The sequence below is a fragment of the Malaya genurostris genome, chromosome 2, assembly GCF_030247185.1.
Source record: "Malaya genurostris strain Urasoe2022 chromosome 2, Malgen_1.1, whole genome shotgun sequence".
NCBI lineage: Eukaryota > Metazoa > Arthropoda > Insecta > Diptera > Culicidae > Malaya > Malaya genurostris.
The window spans coordinates 316,495,700-316,517,558 of record NC_080571.1 but is presented as its reverse complement, the minus strand read 5'-3'; the positions used below and the strand labels follow the sequence as shown (position 1 = coordinate 316,517,558).

The window sequence follows — 21,859 nt, the reverse complement described above, 5'->3', positions numbered from 1 at the left end:
GTTACTAAAACTAATACATAATTTGTTTGTTTAAGTTTGCGTGTTTCAAGCGAAAACAGTTCTTTTGTTTATTTTTTTGCTAATATAATATCTAATAGCAAAACTAGGTGTTGCGCCTTTAATCTACCATCCCGAAATATGGAATATGGAATCATCAAAGTGAATGTATTTCCAACCTACCAAAACGGAAACGTCACACTGTCCACAGTCAACGATATATTACTTGTTCTAATAGTTTACAATGAGATAAATAGTAAAATTGACTACAATTAATATTCGAATGCTCAGCTATCTATTTCGCCTAGTTCTCTTCTAGTACAGGTACAGGATGAACACAAAACGAAAAACGAACATCATCTTGTAGGGGTTGTCCACGGAAGAATTTCGTACAGTGTTTTCATTTGTTTTTTTGCGGTAACACTACTCAGGTGTAATATAATTTGGAAAAAAAAGTAACAGTTGTTAAAATGTGAAAGCGATAAAACTTGTTGCGGACCAAACATTTGAAAGTAAATTTACTGCCGGTTTTGATCATCTTCCATGCTGAAAACTAAACAATTTCGTAGGTGATGTGGAAACCAGTTTCGCGAGCACCATTAGTTCCATATATGGTATCACTATTGAACTGTAGAACGAACGGTCCTGGTGCGGAAGCTGAAACGATAGTTTATGGTTATAATTGCGATATTTTCAAGCAATCTATTTTCATGCTTTCTCTTACATTCGATGGATTTTTGGTGAATACTCTGGCCGCAGAATCGAGTCGCTCTTATGGTGTTTCCATCTACCACAGTTTCCCCGTTCGGAATTAACAGGTAGTCCTCGGATCGGCCGACTGTTTCGATTCGGGAAAAGCACGAGTCATCGTATCCGACATCATCATTGGAGGCTAGATCAAACACGTCGGCGTACAGTTTCAGAGCCGTATTGGTTCGAAGCCGTCGAAAACAGATGGCATAATGCATGTCACCGATGTACGGACCTCCCATGTTGAAATTGAACGATTTTATGACTCCGGTGAGGGCGGTGTGGAACTGCAAACAACCCGTCGGGGCCAAGGATGCCAAATCGTGGTGAAAGGTCTTAGCCAGGATAGCCGATTCCGTCCGGATGGCAAACTTGGCGTAGGAGACTCCGATCGGACACTCCAACTGCTGCACCCGAATGTTCCAGTAAGGTGCAGTCTGTCCCGGCAGCCGTGTTCCCAGATTAAAGTTAATGGCCAATGTCATTTCCGCAAGGGTCGGACTGAACGGAACGTAAACTGCCGAACGATACAAGTAGAAACCATTTACAACCACAAATCCAATTAAGTCACATGTTTCGCCCCCGCTCTCTCTCTCTCTCGAATGCCCTGGAGCCGATCTAATAACTTACCATGCTGTCCGCTGTTTTCGCCACACAAATTGAAATCTAAATTCTGGATCGAAAGTGTGTCGGTGGAGCACACCGGATAAGGGTCAATCGTCGGCGGGGCCAGGTTGAACGAGTTGAAATCCAGACGGAGCTGGAAGTGTGTGTATGTGACCAAAGTGAGGAAAAAGTCAATCAACTGGTAGGCTCTAGGAATGCAATGATTTATAACTAAACGAGCTAGAGTGGTTCAAACGAGTTTTCAGCAAATGGTTATTGCTAATAAATCCTACATTTATCGATTATATTTTGTTGGACATTGTGGTTATTCATCCAGTCCAGAAAAATTCAGTTCCTTTCGATTTCTCGTATTTGATCCACTCTACCGAACGTAGACAGACGCGATAGAAAACGAAATTGAATCTCAACCCCCCCCCCCCCCCCCCCTTGCCGCGGTTCAGCAAGTTTAAGGACGAAATCAGCGCGTGCTTACCTGACAGATGCGTAAATTAATGGCTCGGATGGTGTAGGCACAGCTGTTGGCACCGTTCGTTCCAATCTGGGCCGGCGATATCAACGTGGTCGACTTCAGCAACGATGTGCCGCCACAGGCAAGTGTTGGACCTGCAAAATCGCGAAAAGAGTCCGAGAGAATCAGAAATTTGTATTTACTTGTTGGCAGGGTTTCGGATCGTATACAGCGTGGCTGGCTATGTAAAGCATCCGTGGAATTACGAACCGATTTGAGGGATAAATTATGATGGAATTACTTCCTTTTGGAAAACGGTGCGTTGTTTGAGGTTCACTTGGGTTAATTATGATCAATTTTCTTGTTTAACCTCTCCGCAATCGTAATTGGCATTTATGACACATCGATGTCTTTGATATACATATTGATTCTAGAATTGCAGTCAACAGTTAGGGAAGAGCCGGCAGCTCATGTTTTATCGAATAGTATTGAAGGAATTTATTTTAATTTTTTTATTGCAAGTAAAATGAGTAATTTCTGATACTTTCTAAATTTCATCAAAATTACTTGATTACTTCAGAATGAAAATAAATAACCTCATTATTGAGACGACAAAGTATATTTTTGGGTTTAAGATTTTTAATCAATAAATTGACAATTCTGCCTTGTTTTTTTATATTTTGCAGAGAATGATTAAATTCTATATCAGAGAATATGATTTTATGGATTTCATTACAATTCGAATGTTATAGTAGGCGTATATGGGCCCCTGCTCACGAACAAAGAAAAAAAGAGAGAGAATCCACAACGACCGCTGTGAAATATGTCACTTCAGGCAAAAAATGTAAGACGTCAACACCTAGAAAAAAAAGTGAAAAAGTCCTCGGTATCTTAGAGCTTAAGCAGTGTGCCTTTAAACATATATAATGTAATAAAAAAAATACACACATAAAAAAATATCAAGTGAGCCCAAGGCAGACGACTCTCCCCTACCTATAGCTACAAAAACTCATTGCGAAAAAAAAGCACTTTTACAGATTATAGATTGCTTTTCTAAACATAATAATTGTGTTACTTCGAAGTGGATTTTGTTTGATTGATTTGTATCTGTTCAATGAAATACCGGGCGTCTCCATATAATGTAGTTAATTTTTCGACAACTATCAAATTAATTATCAATTTTTCTTTGAAATGATGTCTTGTAAAACTGATGTTCTGTTTGTTTAATCCGAATAGCAAAGACATTCGAACCTATTTTTGCTATCGAAATAGGTGGTATTACTTACATTTACGTTATTTGGAATTTACTTCGTAAAAAGTTTGTGCAGTGAATTTTTTAGAACCTAATCAAAATCCATAATGGCAAATTCCGCTTTGATGATATTCCTTGAAAACAAGTTGTTTTGTATGGACAATGGAATTTTCCTCTGAAAAATTCGTCAATGATTGCTAGATCATCGATAGGTGTTTGGCGCATAACGAGTTGCATAAATGTTTGGCCGTCGAAGAAAGGAATACTAGATCGTTGAAATAATCTTTTGGCGCGCAACGAGTTGTTTTGTGTGAAGTTTTCACATGCATACTTGATTCATGTGGTTCGTTATTCCGAGCCACGTGCTAAATTGGGTATCAGCATTATTGCTTGCCAAATGATTTAAGGTCTGAGAACAGAGGGTCGCGTGTTGAGTTTTAAATCGATCGCCCGGCTCGCTCAATTCCCTTTGCGCATCGTATTTCTCTTGTACTCTCTCGTATATGAGCAAACTGTACCGGGTTGCCAGCATACATTCTATTATTTTGATGAGAAGTTTTATCACATTAATCTATCGTATGGGTTGGACATTATATGGATTCCAATGAACAATGAAAAAATATTCAACTTTCACAAAGATTGAATGTCTGTGTGTTTGGCAGCCTTGTCGAGCCAATTTTATTCCTCTCTCCTTTTTCAGAATGCTATCAGGAAACCAAAGCGAAAAAAATGGCGGATGCATTGAAACTGACTTTGTTTCACAGAAAAATACAAGATTTTATTTTTATCGCGATAACATACATGTTTTTATGTACTAATCGCATATAAACTAAATTATCTAGGATTTGTCACGGTAGATTTATGATACAAGCCTTCAAAGCCGAGATATTCGATGAACAAGTAAAGGTATGCATTTCCGAGCGTTCCAATTTTCAGCAGTTCTTCAGTCAGAAAAAAATACAACACGACCGCTAAACTCAATGAATCATTCTGAAAATTTCACAGAATATTCTCTACTGAATTTCAAAGACATTGTCATTCTGCACCGTTTCCAAGAAAATTTTATTTGAAACGGGATAATAACAAAAAACCTACCACTTTACGGTACTGTTCTCAGCCCTTAATGATGGAACGTATATGAGTGTTCTAGCTATTCCGTAAACAGGATCAAAAGTTCTGATATTGTTTACCAGAAGATGCATTGTATGCAATGTAATCAGTTAGATGATTAATGTTGGCCATCGAAGGCGTGAGTTGAACAATTCACATTATAAGGAGTGTATCGAAAAGTAGTTGGCAACATTGATTATTGAATAAAAAATCGAAAAACATCAGTTTCCGATATATTGTACAAAAATTACATTTTTATGCATTTCACTGATTATATTGAAGAAGATCCTAGTTTCTGTGAAACGCTCGCACTTTGAACTTGACATTCTTCATTAAATTCTGCACAGTTACTTTTGTGACTTTCCTGGTGGCAGCTGTCCAGTTTTTTTTAACTCCTGCATGTTTTGGGACACTATACCTTCCTTCCTTCCGAAAGTGCCGCTAGACAATTGCCCAATACCTTTCAATTGACCGAAGATCCGGACAGTTCGGAGGGTTGATGTCCTTTTATACGAATTGTATATTATTTTTTGACAACCACTGTAGAATGGAGTTGGCGTAGTGGGCTGAAGCCAAATGCGGCCAGAAGAGAGGAGGAGCCTTATGCTTTCTGTACAGTGGCAGCATTCTTTTCTTCAAACATTCTTCCTCGTACACCTTGGCGTTAATTGTGCCCTTCGTGAAGAAAATCGACGACCGCAAACCACAGGTACAAATTGCTTGCCAGACCAACACCTTCTGCCCAAACTTTGCCATCGCCACCGTGGTGTCAGCGTCGTCCAGGTCCTGGTACACCGATTTTGTATAATATTGCGGTCCGAGCAGCGCTCGAGAGTCTTCCTTGGCGTGGGTTTCTTCGTCGATCAGGATGCATCCAGTTTTCGCGCTCTTGTTTTGGCCTGAACTTGCTGTACCAGGGACTTTTTCGGCACCTTCTTTTTCTTGTACGTTTTCAGGGAATTCCGAAATATGAACCGTTGAATCATCCCGATGCTGGTGTTGAACTGCTTGGCCAAATCCCGCGTCGACGTCGATGGGGTTTTCCTGATGTACTCAATCACTTTTAAGTCCTTTTTAAGGACTTTTTTTTTAAGGGCTGGGACCCGTTTTCCTACCGGATCGGGGCAAATCCTTCATGGAAAGGGTCTTACCGAACTTCTCGATAATATTTTTGACACTGGTGTGGTGCACTTTCACCCGTTTTGCAATTTCGTTGTACGTGACACCACTTTCTGAGCACCAAGTGTGCAATATTTTCTTTCGCGTTCCCGGATCAATTCGACTCGTCATTGAAACGATAAACCGTACCGAAACCAATCGATTGCGCAGATACACTCCTTAGAACAATTTTTGTACGAATAAATGATAGGATTGTGCTGCTTAGAAAATGAGATCAAACAAAGAGGTTTGCCTTGCATTTAGCATGCTGAAGTTCGTTCGCGTCGGGTAAATTCTGGTGGATTGAAAACCATTAGTTGTGAGATTTTATGCATTGACTCGAACGATAAGCTGAAAGCTGGTACAATCACTCCTCATGTTCACTCCGCTTCAACAGAAGAATTGCTTATTATTTTCATATAAAACTTTCTGATACAGATTCTCAGTACCGAACTCCATCATTCGTTAATTGTAGGTAGGGTACAAACCAAAATGATGTGGTGTCGACTAATGAGACAACTATTAATACAGCTATTAAACGAATGCAGTGTTCATGTAAAAGTTGATGGACACAATATTTAAAAGAACGGTAACTTGATCTTTCGAATGTCCAAGAATTACTCATTTTATCTTTCGATTTTTTTAACAATAACAAACTAACTTGAGATTGTGAGAGGAGAAAGAATATGAAAAATGTAGAACCATAGAAGTAAGAGTAAGGATTTGAAGATAAAGTGCCGAAAAATTCAACGTAACAAGGTTCATTTAAATAAGAAGAAGGTTTCTCGCATCTAAACTTTTACCGACGACAGGGAAAAAACCTGTTTTAATCCACCTAGTGGTGTAATGATGCCTTTCTCATATCAATCATACTATCATATATAATACTGTGGTATTCTTCAAAATAATTTTTTTCGATTCCTAAAAGAATAATCGAAATCAGTTTGTTTGACCGTCTACTGATAAAAACTATCGATTGGAGAAGATTTGAGGTCGATTTAGAAAACTTTTTACGGTTTTTCGTCCCTTTCAGTGACGGTTAAAATTTTTTAACACACTTTACCCTTTATTTCCGGATCCGGAAATCGAATCCGGATTAAATTCAGGAATTACGTATGGGACCACAGGACCTTTCATTTGAACCTAAGTTTGTAAAAATCGGTCGCGCCATCTATGAGAAAAGTTATAGAACATATTTTCATTTTTTTGCACATTTTACCCCATAACTCCGGAACCGGAAGTCGGATCCAAATAATATTCAGGAATTTTGTATGGGACCACAAGACCTTTCATTTGAATCTAAGTTTGTGAAAATCCGTTCAGCCATCTCCGAGAAAAATTAGTGCAAAAAACGTTACATACACACATACGCACATACACACTCTCTCACACACACACACACACACACACACACACACACACACACACACACACACACACACACACACACACACACACACACACACACACACACACACACACACACACACACACACACACACACACACACACACACACACACACACACACACACACACACACACAAACACACACACACATTTTGCGTACACGACGAACTGAGTCGAATGGTATATGACACTCGGCCCTCCAGGCCTTGGTTCAAAAGTCGGTTTTCACAGTGATTGCATAACCTTTCTATATGAGAAAGGCAAAAAGGGTTCGTGAGCGATTTACCGCCAGTTACCACAAATGTAGCGACTTCTTGATAATGATATAAATAATATATTTGGGTAACACTGTTTAAGTTTCTATGAAGTTAATATGTTACAGTTACCAAGGAGCCCCAGAAAAATTAAACAAATTTTTTGAGAAATTTGTGGAACAGATCAATAAATTTTAATTTTCTGCGCTCAGCTCCACTTTCTGAGAGCATTTTAAGAATGTGGATCAACCAAATCGACGATTCTAAACTCTACCGCAATATCAGTGAAAGTTATGATAAAGGTGAGTGCTTAAATTTTATTGGTGTGTTTTATGAGCTTTGAATCGACGAATTCTTTAATATGTAAATATATCGTCATAACATTCCAAACATCTTTCATTTTTTTCATTTAGCTAATACGGATTTCTTTGTGTTTCTCCATCTTTTTGAAAATGTAGCTAAAAATGGACTTGAACAGTCTGCAAGTACAGCAGCATCGCCAAGTGTTTTCCCCGGAGGCGTTTGATGTGATGCAACACCCACTGAACATATCTCTGCATCATCTTACGGATCTCACTTTTCCATTCGACAAAATTATTTGATGAATAGTTGTAAAATCGGGTATTGTATGAATTTTGTAACTTTTTAATACCCTTATACCCAAACAGTAGCGTCAGCGTTTCGCTAATCGACCGGTAACGTAAGTCAGCCAGCATTAAGAAAATTAATGGAAAATATACACCTGGGATATTTTTTAACTTTTGTGAAAAGAAACGAAAAAAATAAATCCAGTCATTTTCATTAAAATGTTGGTTTCTTTCACCCATTATTTAGAAAATAACAAACGTGTTCGTAAGACATGTTCACGAACTAACAAACAAAATTTTGGATAAATTCAAATGAAAAATTGAATTTTACGAAGACACAGTATTTGAACAACATTTTTACTAGTATATTCTTGCCACCCATTTTTGTTTTGATTTGGTTATCTTCCTTTATCTATAGTAAGTAAAGTATAGTAAAACGGGCTGCTTATTCCAAATTATTTCATTTTAACTTGCGGTTACTTGGGCTGCTTTCTATACTTGTCAGATACGTGATTCCATACACGAGTTCTGTTCTGTAGCTTTTAATATTTTCACGCTCAATTTGATTCCATGTATATGGCAAGTGTTTAAATGGTCTTGAACTGTATACAGTCCATTCAGCAAAAAAAGAAACATATTTAAATGATACATATTTCATAGAGAACATTGTCCCTTTTTAGTCAATGTCCAAACTTCTAACAACAATTTCTAGTTCAACTGTTTTGCTTTGCACCTGCTTCGTAGAGTTGAAAGTGTCCTTATCGTTTAGTGGAAAGCATGTTCTTCAACACGAATTGATTTCTCACACATTAAATATCATTCTGTTCCATCTACAAGATACAGTTCATGTCTTCTATTGATTGTGAGTCTTTCAAATGTCACATGCTTCTTGTAGTTAGCTTTTAAAAAATGCCCACACCTGTAAACTGCGCGGTTACTCCGAGCGGTCCCATTTCCGTCAGCTGCACCAATACCATGACCGTCACGCACACCTTCACAAACATTGTCACAAGCTTCGTTCCCTTCGAAACCGAACTTAGGAATGCGATCACCGAAAGCTTCCCGATTTTCCCGACTGCTATAAAAAAGAAAAACAACCGAAACAGAAATGTTGCAAAGACCGATACCAAACAAAACTGAACCAATTCTGGTGAACGCGAACCTTATTTATAGCCAATCATCTTCGGGTCCTGTGAACTATGTATACAAAAAGTCGTTATCTGGAAACGACACCCAGCAAACCGATCGACCTGAAAGATGCTATCTCAACGCGTTGGTCGTGCCAACCTTCGGCGGAACCCTACTAGTGTCTGTCAAATGGCATCCCACAAAAGAAAGTTTATCAGTGCCGAATGCCGAAAGCGTTTGGCAATGCCGTACAAGATTTTCTACTCCGGATTCCTGAACTATTCGGTGAGAAATTTGGTAATCGTGTGTGCCTTCTAACGGTCGGAGAATTCTTGGTTGATCTAGGTTAAAAGGAAAGCAAACAAAAGCTAACTCAACCAACAAAATTGGTTTTGTTTTTTTGCGATTCAATTCGAGACCTGAAAACGGCGTCGGTCACAACCGTCGGCAGGCAACCGGACACCTTGATGCGATTGTGATTCCGATACGAGGTGTCTGACATCGGTGCTTCGATGTTTGTACATTTAGTTGACGAACAACACGAGTTCACGTGATTTTATCGGTTTTCAACACCTGCGTTGTTCGGTGGCATTGGAGATTCCCAGTGGATCGCCGGATGGCCGGAAGCTACTTACCTCATCAGTTAGGTCGAGTCTAATGACGAAAGCGGTTTGGCAGTGATATCATGGAAGAAAAATATGTTCTCGCGTCACTTTTCTTGCTATCACAAATTGGCTGGTACGGTGTTACGATGAAACAATTTTTGTTAGGGTTTTGCGAAAGTACTAAGGTGTTTAACTGGATAATTGCTTCTACGAGGAATACTTGCACGATTATTTCACGTGAAATGCTTCAAGCATACTTAAGAGGGTTACAACGGAATTTTCAATATTTTACTGATTTTCAATTACATTGGTGACATTTACTGAATTTTATACGGATTTTTAAACAAGAAAAAAACTGCTTTTATACAGATTTTGAAGAAAGTCTGGGTTCTCCATGATTATAAATAATATTACAGAGTTTTTCATGTTTTATCATACACCCTCATTGAACATAAATCAACGTTTAGTTACACGCCACTCAAATTCATGAAAAGAGCACGTAGTCTAAGCTTGAGTTACCATGTATCAACTCATTTTTGAGTTAGGGACGAAGCTGTCAAAATTTGAGTATTTTTTACTCAAAATATTTTTTTTCTAAGTTTGAGAGAGTTTAAATCAAAATTTGAGTTCGTTGCACTCAAAATAAAGAAATTATTCTTTGTTTATGTTTATGTACATGAAATCTTGACTTAAATCATTCTTATTTATTTTAAAGGGCTAGGGCAAAAAAGAGATTCAGAGCCGTTTTATTTTAACCGATTCAGAGTCAAAACGGATCGATTTCGATATCGTTGTGATGGACTTCTCACTAATTGAAACTACAAAACTACTACTGAGCACATCTATGATTAATGACTCATGGTTCCAATAACCGGATCTAGAAACGGCAATGAAAAACAATGTAGGGGAAGATGTTCGGTTGCCGGCATCCCACCGTAGCTTTTGACAAAAAGCAGATAGCGTCATTCCGACAAATGTCATGTGTATGTAATAGCCGCACGTTCTTTTTGTGCCGAATCCCAAAGCAAACAGACGCTTGTACTTTTTGCTGCACTTAAAACAAGTTTTAATTGCGTGAAAATCAACACAGAAGTTTTTTATGACTTTTTTATAGTATCATAAATTGAAAAGCATCAATCGAAAAGGTGAGTGAATTGAATATTTATGAGGTGAAATCGATCTATTTCGTGATTTGATACCGGATGCTATCAAAATTTTAGCAACCAAAGTATTTTTTCGTAATTTTCAAAATGTCTGCCGATTTCGGTTATCGGCATCCCATTTTTTTTGACAAATCGCGAAAAATTATCAGTGATATGCAGAGATACCAAGTCTGCAAATTTGTCTGTGAAATATCAAATTTATTAGTTAACATGTAAACCTTTTGTTGTCTAAAGACTTTTTACAGACTTTTGAAACTTCGATTGTTTGCAGACATTCGTCAGAAATTAAGACTTTTAAAAATTGGCGCGATCTTTTCGTTTTTGCTGGCTAAACTTATTATATGACCTGGCAACATCTCTGGTGATATGCAACACGTGGACAACTTGACGGCTTCAGTATATCCATCATATAAGTATAAACTTTGGTTCTCTGGTTCTGTTAGCCATGGCGACTTCAAACAAATCGTCCAAGTCAATAAAAATGAACTTTAATGCACTGATTAATGCCATTAAACGTTGCTTAGTGGATAAGAAGCCAATAAATTCAACTGCAGCAACGTATTCAATCCCGCGAAGCCGGTGAAAGACCGGCCTAATCAACACCAAAGGCGCCACCAAATCCAAATCATTGGCCAAGAGAGCCAAGGTGAAGTTATTACCAGACAATGAAGACTTTTGTCTAAAACGCCTCTGAAAAGAATAAATTCCGTTTATTATTCGAATAATTGCAGTTTTTACTTATATTTTTCCATTTTTAACGAAATTTCTTGGAGTGCGGTAACCGAACAGCTTTTTTGAAATGGCCAAAATTTATCACTTTACTAAATTTGTAATAAATTTTTTTAAATCGATTGAATCAACTTAGTTTTTTATTCAGTTGTTAGCTAGGGACTTTAGCTTTCCATTGAAGTATATATGTCCGCATAATGCGCACTTAGTCAGAAGTTATAAGCTTAAAAGAAAAGGGTGCCGGTAACCGAACAATTTACCCTATTTTTGCATTCCTAAATTCGATAAGAATATTCCCAGAATGAAAACGCATTTTTTCACTCAAATGTTTGAAATCTCATCGCTTGCTGTGTTGTATGATTAAATGCGAGAGAACTCATGGCTGAAGTAAATTCTACTCAAATCTAGGCTCAAATTTTGACATATTGCTCCAGTTTATGAATTTGACTAAACGCTACTCAAACCATGAGTTATGTCCAAAGAGCGTGTATGATGATAGAGGAACGTGATCAATCGGTTCGACAATCGGACCGACTCCGGCTGACTAATTTCACTGGATTAAATCATTGTAAACCTGCGCAAATTGAACTCAGTTCAACTAGTACATGTACAAACTTTGTGCATTCTGTACATTGGCCTTATTCGCGATCAGGTGCTCTCTCCTTCTTGCAGGTTCTATATATAAATTATGTAATGTAACTTTTTCTACGTACAATGGCAGAAAAATTTACATTAACATTTTTTTGACACATAAGACACAAAAAAATAGAGATAATTTATTCTGGTAATTTACTTTTTTCGTAATAAATAATAAAAAAATCTTTCATAAACCAGTAAATCACCTTTGTGCATTTTATATAAAAATAGTAATCGATGTAAAATAAGTTATACGGATTTATACTGACTTTCCCCCTCTTTACCACCACTCTGCCTCTAGATGAAATACGAAAGCTTAGCCCGCACGATCTGGCATCGCTGGTTTAAGTATTATTTTTAACTCAAAACGAAGTACTTGGCATTTCTAATGTATTTTTTGCAATCGGACATTTTTGAGATTTGGTTCAACGAACGATTTCGATGATTCAGAAGCAGCATTCCCTCTTTCAAAGAGCTGTATAAAAGTAAAGATTTGCTTTTGTATTGTATCCAGAAATACTAGTTTTCGAAAAAGATAATGTCAATAAGTTATGTGTTTGATGAGGCACTATTTTGGGGTTTGTGTTAAGACTAAAAGCAGTCTTGAGATCAATTTTATATACATCACAACCAACGAACAACAGATGAAGAGAAAAGTTGAAAATGCATGAAACATCGAAAAATGAAAATTTTACGAAAAAGCATCGTCCAGAGGAAGTACGTTTTTTGTCATACGTTAAAGCTAAATATTTTTCTTGACCAGACCATGTCATTTCCATACCACTCATTTTAATAACGTGATTATTGATTGGTTTAAGAAAAGAAGCTTTGGGCCTATAAGTTTGTTTCATGTTTTAGTTGATTTAATTATTGTCGCCATAACTAAGTTCAGTTTTACAACACGTGAGCAGAGAAACATATTGAAAAATCAAATGAATGAAAAGGTTCAGAAACGATGGTTTTACGGAAAGAAAAATACAAACACTGCCCGAGGCAAGACTTGAACCTGCCTTCTTTTATGCATTCCGTGCATACGCGTTTGCCATTTCGATCACCCTGAGCTGTGCTGGACACAGTTCTACAACAACACCGTCAGCAAAAACTTGTTTTGTATGAACCGGATAAGAATGTTTGTTTTGGAGGACAGTTTTTTTTTGTATTTAAAGGTATTTTGTTCATGAATATCTTTTGTTGTATCTAACGTATCAACATAATTTTTGCTAAATGCTTCGGGAAATATGATTAATAATTTATGAAAACATTTCCAGTTGTATGACATAATCACAAAACAATCGAAATTAAAGTTTTTGAAATGTTTGGTATCAACGAGTATCAAAAAAGAAATCTAATGACGCCTTTCTCGTACCTGTCTAGGTATAAAAGGTTAACACTTGCTATCTTTCGTTTATTCTAGCCTGCGCAGTTGGTTTAGGTCTAGAGCTCAGTTCCAGTTCCAATATCAAGAATTCTTTTCAGTACTAAATCAATCCGCACACGCAGCAGCTATGTTTCGCTTCAAACAAGAGCGAATGCGTCATCCAGCTGCTGATCATTTGCATTTAGGGGTGTAAAACTTTTTGAATTACTTGATTATTCAATAATCGAGTATGAGTTTTAAACTATTCCATTGAATTTAAATCGATTGCCTGGGTTATTAATTGATTACTCGATTATTGTTATAGAAAAGTGTTCGATTAGCTTATTATTATCGAATATTAGTTTCAAACTAATCGATTAAATATTATACAATCATTTGGGTTAATAATCGATTACCCGATTAATCGATCGATATTAGGACATCTCTATTTGCATTGAAGCAAAACACAACGAAAAGAAAACCGCGATGAGGAACATTATGCAAAATCAGCCCTGCTAATGGCTCTAAATGTTGTCCAAAGAACTATCTTTGCAAATCTGAGATAAAAATCATCAGTTTAGTGCAAATCTAGAATAATTTGATTAGTTTTATGCTTTTTTGCGAAGTTCGCAACAAACGAGTGCGAGTCAAACCAGTATTTGGCTGCATCGCGTTCGAGAGAAATGCTTCGAACATTGTTTAATATCGTAGAGACTTCCACAATTTGGTCCATCTTAATGTCAGAAATGAATCCCTTTCAGCATTTGGATAGTTTCTATCACTGAAAATTCGAAATCAAAATTTTGTATGTTACTATTTTGGTGGCCTACCGTCCATTTGTGAAAAAGCGTTGTGTCGTTTGCATTGGTGAAACATACAACGAAAAGTGGAAAACGATGGGGAAAATTATGCAAGATCAGCCCTTTTCTAATGGCTCCAAATATTAAAGCTAAAGAACTATCAGATTCACTTGTCTGTTGAAATATGCAAATCGAAAGTGAATATAATCAGTTTAGTGAAGGTGTACACTCTGATAGTTTCTAATTAAAATTTTATTTGCATATTTTTCTTTTCTCTTTTTTTATTAGATTTTGTGTGTATTGGCTTGCATGCGTTTTGTTGAATTCAAAGCGTGCAACTGCTCATTACATTTCCATTAATTTAGCGGAGATTTTTCATATGGTATTAAATAAAGAAGTTTTTAACGTATATGCCTTCCATTTTTATTAGAAAGAGCAACACAAATTATTTCGAATGATTTGATTTTTTGTTGAAATGTTTGATGTAACTAATCCGTACTTTAATGTAGGTGCATCTTTTCAAATTGTAGTAGCGAAAAAGGGAAAAAGCTTGTACAATTCACACAATCGATTAGCTAACTGATATTCAGAAGTGTGAAGGAAGCGTGTTAGTTTTATTCGAATTCACGTCATCCAGTTATGTCTATGACATTACCCACCCGCTTTTTTGTTTGATTCTTACAGATGTTATTACCCTATGTTAGCATGATAAATTCCGTGTCCGTGCCTCATATTAAAGAAAGGCAACCCCCCTGTACTTACAAACTAAAATTAATTCAAAATGTTTTTGTGCGAAAGATTTTCCACGGTATGTCTTGTGTTCTGAAGGCAATCTTTAAAGTTATAGAACAACACATTCTTCGTTCAGGGGTGCTCAGGGCACATAACCGTTTTTATTTTTTTACGTTTCGTTTTAGACTCATCAGTGCATGGCAGTTCAAATTAAACTGTTTAATGAAAAGCTCGGTAGTTCAATTTGAACCGCTAAGCAGACATAAAATTTCTGTTATTTGCAAAACACTTTTTGTTTGGCAGCTAAGCTGACGTGCCGAATGAAAACGGATTTTCGACTCTAAATGGCCGATTCCGGTTGGGTCGTTCAGGTGTAAGCCTAATTTTGTGCTTAGGGCACATAAGCGTTTTGAATTAAGTAGTTCAATTTGAACTTAAGTTTTGCATTAGGGGTTACACAAATGTAGAAAAAATAGGACTTTTGTGGGGAATTATTTTGGGATAAAAAAAATGGAGTAATCCGAATTTTGTATAAATCACTTTTTAATATGTATATTTAAGTACAAAAAATCATCAGTTTTAAAAATTGAAAAACAAAATGGCGGCTTTTCCACGAAAGTGCTGCATTTTGACGGCCGGAAATTCAGCTCCCGCAATTTTCGATCTAGAACAAAAAACAAAACATTTTCTAATTTCATATTACAGTGTACATAGAGGTACGTAGGGGTTTTTTAATTTGCTGATTTTCTGTAAAAAGCAGCCCTTTGAAAAAAAACCGCATTTTTCATCACAAAATTGTCCGTAAAAAAAATATTCACAATTTTCAAAAACCTCTACGTACCTCTGTGGAGATAAATATCGAGAATATTCTATAAAATTTTTGAATCGATTGGTCAAGATATACTTGACTTATGTTTCCGGGCAGCTCAAAAAAAGTGGATCTGAGATAAACGCGTTTAAAATCATTTAATAGTCGGAGTCTCGCGGTAAAACTTGAAATTAAGACGTCTAGAAATTTTTCCCGCTTTTCATAATTTGGAATATTATTTTTAAGATCATACATGATCTTCTGCAATGAAAAAATAAATTTCCGATTTTTTGAAAATTCTACAGTGGTGTAACCCTTTAAGTAGTTCAATTTAAACTGCTATGCACTGATGAGCCTAAGACGAAACGTAAACAAAATTCAACTTGTTTATTCCCATTCTAGTTTTATCAGACTACATGATTAATATCAGTTTCATGATTCGGTTAGTCACTGACTATTTGTTACTAAGCGCAACTACACAACAGTATTTTGAAGTGCCTATTGATTATTGATTTCCAGCCAAGCAGTTTCCCATCAGTAGTTGAACCAAAAAGCAATAATTTTGAAATTGTTCAAATCATTTCAAAGCACAAGTTTGCAGACATTGTTTTTATTATAAATCTTCTTTGTAATTCTGCCAATTCCGTCCGTATCGTTCAAAACATCAAATAAACTCGTCAAGTGACGTGAAATGCAACGCATGCGCATCATCTCCATTGACGGATTGGTGGAGGCATCTATTTCAATGAAATGGGAACTATATTATCTATCACGATGCTTATCTGTACAGTTACGAAAGTTAGGAAAGTTTCCGAGAAAGCTTTCGTACGTTTTACTGCAATTTTGGAAACAACGATGTTGAATCGTCATGTATGCTTGAAATTGTTATGTTGTTATCTAAAAGCTTGTTTGAAATCCAAAAGTTTTCGCGCTTTTATCTACAAAAATTCATATTCATATTATTTTTTGGTTCGTATGGCACCATTTCTGTATAATATAATATTTTCAAAGTGTCAGTATTTGTTCCAGTATCCGGAAAATGATTTATTCTGCTTTATTTTAAAATTTTCAAGAAATTCATGCCACCAACAATATCGGTAAAAAAAACTTTTCAACTTTCAAGAAATAAATAAAATTCACATATAAGATTGTTACTAATAAATAATAATGTATTTATATATCCCGTAATTCGTAGCAAAATTGTATAAAAGCAATCTCGGTGTGGTTCACTATTACAACACTCAAAGATCAAATAAATGACAAAACATATGGGCCACATGTACAATATCATAGGACAAATTTCGCGTTAATTCGAACAAACGTTGACAGCACCCTCTCAGATTTGAATGAAACTTTTCGGACATGTAGACTTTGTCACACAACCCCACTTTGCATACTTCGTTCTTCCAAAATTGATCTAGCCTGTCTTTTGAAAAGGACCTAACTTTTTAAACCTACTGTTTAAATTGTTATAATGAAAAAATCTACAAATTCTACAAAAAATGTTGTTCAGTGTAGGATTTGATAAAAATTTTGTTCGGTATTTTCACTCGAAAGCTTGACTGATGTTGTGAAATTCACTAGAACAACATTTTTTGTAGGATTGGTCGTTTTTCCACTATAACTATTTGAAAAAAAAAGTTTAAAAAATTTGTCCGTTTTCAAAAGACGGTCTAGATAAATTTTGGAAAATAAGGGATGCAAAGTGGCTTTTTATGACGTAGTCTACATGTCCTGAAAGTTTCACTCAAATCAGAAAGAGTGTTGCCAACTTCGAATGAGATTTGGCACAAAATTCATCATAGGAAGTAATTGTACCCTTATCACAAAAACCTCGAAATTTTCAGAATTCAGTTTTCTGCAATCTTAAAATCGATTTTCGAGCCATTCGGGACTATGTTCCAGAATGGAGCACACAATTTTAATAATTATTCTATGACCGATGTGCTTTCTTGTGGGGATTTTCAAATGAAATTACCGTAACTTCGACGAACAGCCTTTGTTACGTTGGTTTCGCTAGTTAATATCAGTACCTACAATAGCCGAAGTTTCAAAATATTGATTAGCTTTTACTGATAATGTCACGTTTACAATTTAGATTGAATAGATCGAGAAAGTACAAAAAAAGAGAAATAAACAAGATTCAACGATCTAAAGAGTGTCCGGACTCAAATTGCATCACAGGAAAGTTTTTTTTTTCTACTAACATATCTGCAAATCAAACCAAAGATATTATTTTACTTTTACAATTTTCGTTTTATTCAATTTCAATACATTACCCAAATGAACGAACCTTCTTCTTAACATTTCTCATAAAGTGTTGTACAAAGTCCGGACTAACATTTTTTTTCGTTGTAAGCCTTTTTTTCATATCTTCCTCCGATTTTACATCTTCAGCATGTTTCCGAAGCGTACCAGTACTACGTACTAAGGTACGAAGTTGATCTCATTAGCCTGGTATCACTCCAAACTATCTTTGGAGTACTGACACGATGCTAAATCCAACCAGAAAAGCGCAGGCCATTGTGTGACTCTAGAAGTTGGGGTAGACGAAGTTGACAAACTTTTTCAAAAAAGCTGCGTGAAGCATACAAGTGAAAATTTATTAAAAATCACTATTGCGCACGACTTTGCACGCATGAATTATCATTGTATGAAAGCTCTAACGCAAGAGCACATAAAGGATTACTGGCTGCTCGAAGCGCCTCTACAGAAGAATTTCTACTTGGTGATTGTTTTTTAAAACGACCGTTCAATTTCTTACACACATTGAAATCTCTACTTGGAAGTGTATTCTCTGTGCTTATGATGGGCAGTTAAAAACAGGAGTTCTGGAAGCTGCTGGAAGTTTGCTTTCACGTATGTTTTGTCATCCATAATGAGATCATGCAGTTTTGTTGACATCGTCTTTGCAACGATTGCAAAACTACTATTGGCACTTACGCACTTACGGCACGGCACTTGGAACATTTGAAAGTGATGCGATTTCTGTCTTTATTCAATATTAACAATAAGTTTGTTAATTTGCTAGCTTCTAGATTTTTTTTGGTCTTTCTCATAAAGAAAGCCTATGCAGTCACTGAGAAAACTAACTTTCGAGCCGAGGTCCGGAGAGCTGAGATTTATATACTATTCGATTCAGCTCGATGAACTGAGCTAATATATGTATGTGTATGTGACAAAAATATGCACTCACTTTTCTCCGTGGTGTCTGAACCGATTTTAATAAACTTAGGCTCAAATGAAAACCGCACTTGCCCCATCAAATTGTTTTGAATTTCATATGGACCTGACTTTCGGTATGGACTTGACTTACAGCTTTAACAGAAGCGGATTTCTCTAAAATAGTACATAAATTCCTCTTTTTCACAGGCCTAGCAAGTAGACAACCACATAAACCCACATTGGACATACTGGTTCCTGAAATCCGGCTTCAGAAGTACCGGAAATAGTTGTCGAAAACCTCCCAAAAGGAATTTCTAAATTTTTATCCGACATGGCTTAACCGATATCCTTGAGCTTAGATTCAGTTGAATGTCTCAAGGTCCTTCGCAATGTTCCTGAATCTTGTTCTGATCTGACTTCCGGCTCCGGAATTACAGAGTGATGGGTGTTTGAATTTCATAGTCGTCTTATAGAGTGACAATGTAAAATGGGAAAAAATTCTTCTAAATTGGACGTAGCTCACTCACTTTTCTACGATATTGCTCAACCGATTTCCATAAACATAAGTGTTATTTTTTTTAGTTCTTATAAACTGAAATACCATATAGCTTTTAAAGACTAAAATTGCACCGACCGAATATGGCAGAGAAAAAAAAATTGTTCCATCAAGACAAAGCACCGTGTCACAAGTCAATCAAAACAGTGGCAAAACTGTATGAATTGAACTCCGAAGAGTTGCTCCCACATCCACCGTATTCGCCAGATTTGGCTCCTATCGACGAGTGGTATTGGAAAATTACCCGATCAGATGCACATGACAAAATCATAACACAATTATATCAACAATTGATATGTATAACAATTTGTGTTATTTTGAAATATTTAACAAATGAAAACAGTTGAAACTTGAAACTTATGTTAACAATATAATAACAAAATCAGTTATGATGTTTTATTTACATTCGCAAGACTCATGATAAAATTGATTAATTGGAAAAATGAGTTCTTCCGTTGCTTCATATCGAAATATAATGATCAGAATTTCAAATAACTAAAAGAAGAAACCAGATTACTAAATAAATTATTCATTTAATAAAAAAATATCATTCAACAATTTTGGATTGGAACGATGCTAAAAGTGGACTGTGATATAGTTTTTCTGTGTTAAATTTGCTATCTAATTTACTACAACTATTGTTATAAATTTCTGCTTTCAGACTTCTGTAGTTATATCAAATTCAATAATAATTGTGAAACAAACATTTCAAAATCTGTTACGATTTTGATCCCGCTAGAGTCTTTTTTGTTAAGATTTTTGTTATTTTAACAGCTTACCAGCCAAAAATATTTCAAAATTTGTTACAAAATTTTTCTGAAATAAATTACTCCAGTTGTTATAATTCTGTTATCACCATCTGATCGGGTAGAGGGGCGCTTCTTATCTCAATTGAAGGAATTTCTCGTCTCGTAGATAGTTCTGCTCATTCTTCTGTAAATAGAATCAATACTCTACAAATGATTAAGAATCCTGTAACATAAGAAAGATTGGAAATAATGAAATTCTACCCGCTGGCCAGAATTGAGTTTGTTTACTCTTAATGATTTTCTTTGTTTATCATTTCTGTTGCTTTGTTCATCATTTCCGCCATCAAATGAGGCTAATTTCTACGTACCAATTAGGCTCAAATAAAAAGTATTTCGGATCTACAGTGAGAAGCAGTTTTTAAAATTTCAAATCGTCATATAGTCGATGCTGCAACAAATTTTGGGAAAAAAATACTTCTATTTTTGGCTCGAAACTATTTCGATTTCAAGACTATGCAAGTTTACTCCCAAAGAAGCTTCCTTGTTTCTATTCAACAATCCAATCAGCGTGATCACAACGACATAGCGTTATGGTGATTGTTTTGACATATCCCATGTATTTAGAAAAAAAATTGACGAATTTTTCAATTTACTTGAGTTTGAAACAATGCAGATGGCTAAACCTTACAACTATGGGTAAGAAAAACGATTATTCACGTGTTGTCATCAAACATATGATTTCAAATTGTCCTATACTCTTGACAATCTCGGATGAAATTTGAAATTTTCAGTTCACATACAGATTTGATTTAGATGATAAAACATGAGTAAATAGACTAGTCATAAAACTTTTGATCATAATTTATCAAATAATCTCAAAATCCAACCAAAAAAACAAAGAATATCCCAGATATGAAAACATTCTTTATTAATTTTTCGATTCTTTTACCAAATTTTCACACGTTTTTGTATGTTAGTATTCGATTCATAAGAAAAAAAAAACCTGTTTTAATCCACCTAGTGGTATAATGATGCCTTTTTCATATCAATCATACCATCATATATAATACTGTGGCATTCTTCAAAATAATTTTCTTCGATTCTTAAAAGAATAACCGAAATCAGTTTGTTAGACCGTCTACTGATAAAAACTATCAATTGGAAAACATTTGAGGTCGATTTAGAAAAGTTTTTTCGCCATTTTCAGTGATGGTATACAATTTTTAATCCACTTTACCCTATATTTCCGGATCCGGAAGACGGATCCGCATGAAATTCAGGAATTACGTATGGGATCACAGGACCTTTCATTTGAACCTAAGTTTGTGAAAATCGGTCGCGCCATCTATGGGAAAAGTTAGAACATATATTTTCTTATTTTTGCACATTTTACCCCATAACTCTCGAACCGGAAGTCGGATCCAAATGATATTCAGGAATTTTGTATGGGACCACAAGACCTTTCATCTAAGATCTAAGTTTGTGAAAATCGGTTCAGCCATCTCCGAGAAAAGTTAGTGCAAAAAAACGTTACATACACACATACGCACATACACACACATACATACACACACACACACACACACACAGACATTTTGCGTACTCGACGAACTGAGCCGAATGGTATATGACACTCGGCCCTCCGGGCCTCGGTTCAAAAGTCGGTTTTCACAGTGATTGCATAACCTTTCTTTATGAGAAAGGCAAAAATAAAAACCCTGCATGTTGTACGAATCTTCAAGCAAAATCTGAAAATTATCACCATCGCTTAGTTCAAAGCTCACCACTCGGGCAGCGCAGCTATCGCAAAAGAGTGAATTGAATGAGCAGTTTTTTTTT

The 21,859-nt window shown here is 35.9% G+C and overlaps 1 protein-coding gene and 1 long non-coding RNA gene across 2 annotated transcripts; both read right to left on the bottom strand.

The window, feature by feature from the left end:
• Positions 1–275: 275 nt before the first annotated feature.
• LOC131427595 (uncharacterized) lies at positions 276–8,712 on the bottom strand. Its single transcript, XM_058590941.1, has 5 exons — positions 8,512–8,712; positions 1,847–1,977; positions 1,378–1,507; positions 722–1,264; positions 276–654 (listed from the first exon to the last, which is right to left on the bottom strand). The coding sequence occupies exons 1-5, from the start codon at positions 8,594–8,596 to the stop codon at positions 551–553; spliced, it is 993 nt and encodes a 330-aa protein (XP_058446924.1). The 5' UTR covers positions 8,597–8,712; the 3' UTR covers positions 276–550.
• Positions 8,713–15,267: 6,555 nt separating this feature from the next.
• Positions 15,268–16,207, bottom strand: LOC131427592 (uncharacterized). Its single transcript, XR_009229290.1, has 2 exons — positions 15,584–16,207; positions 15,268–15,406 (listed from the first exon to the last, which is right to left on the bottom strand). It is a non-coding gene; the product is annotated as an uncharacterized LOC131427592 (long non-coding RNA).
• Positions 16,208–21,859: the final 5,652 nt, after the last annotated feature.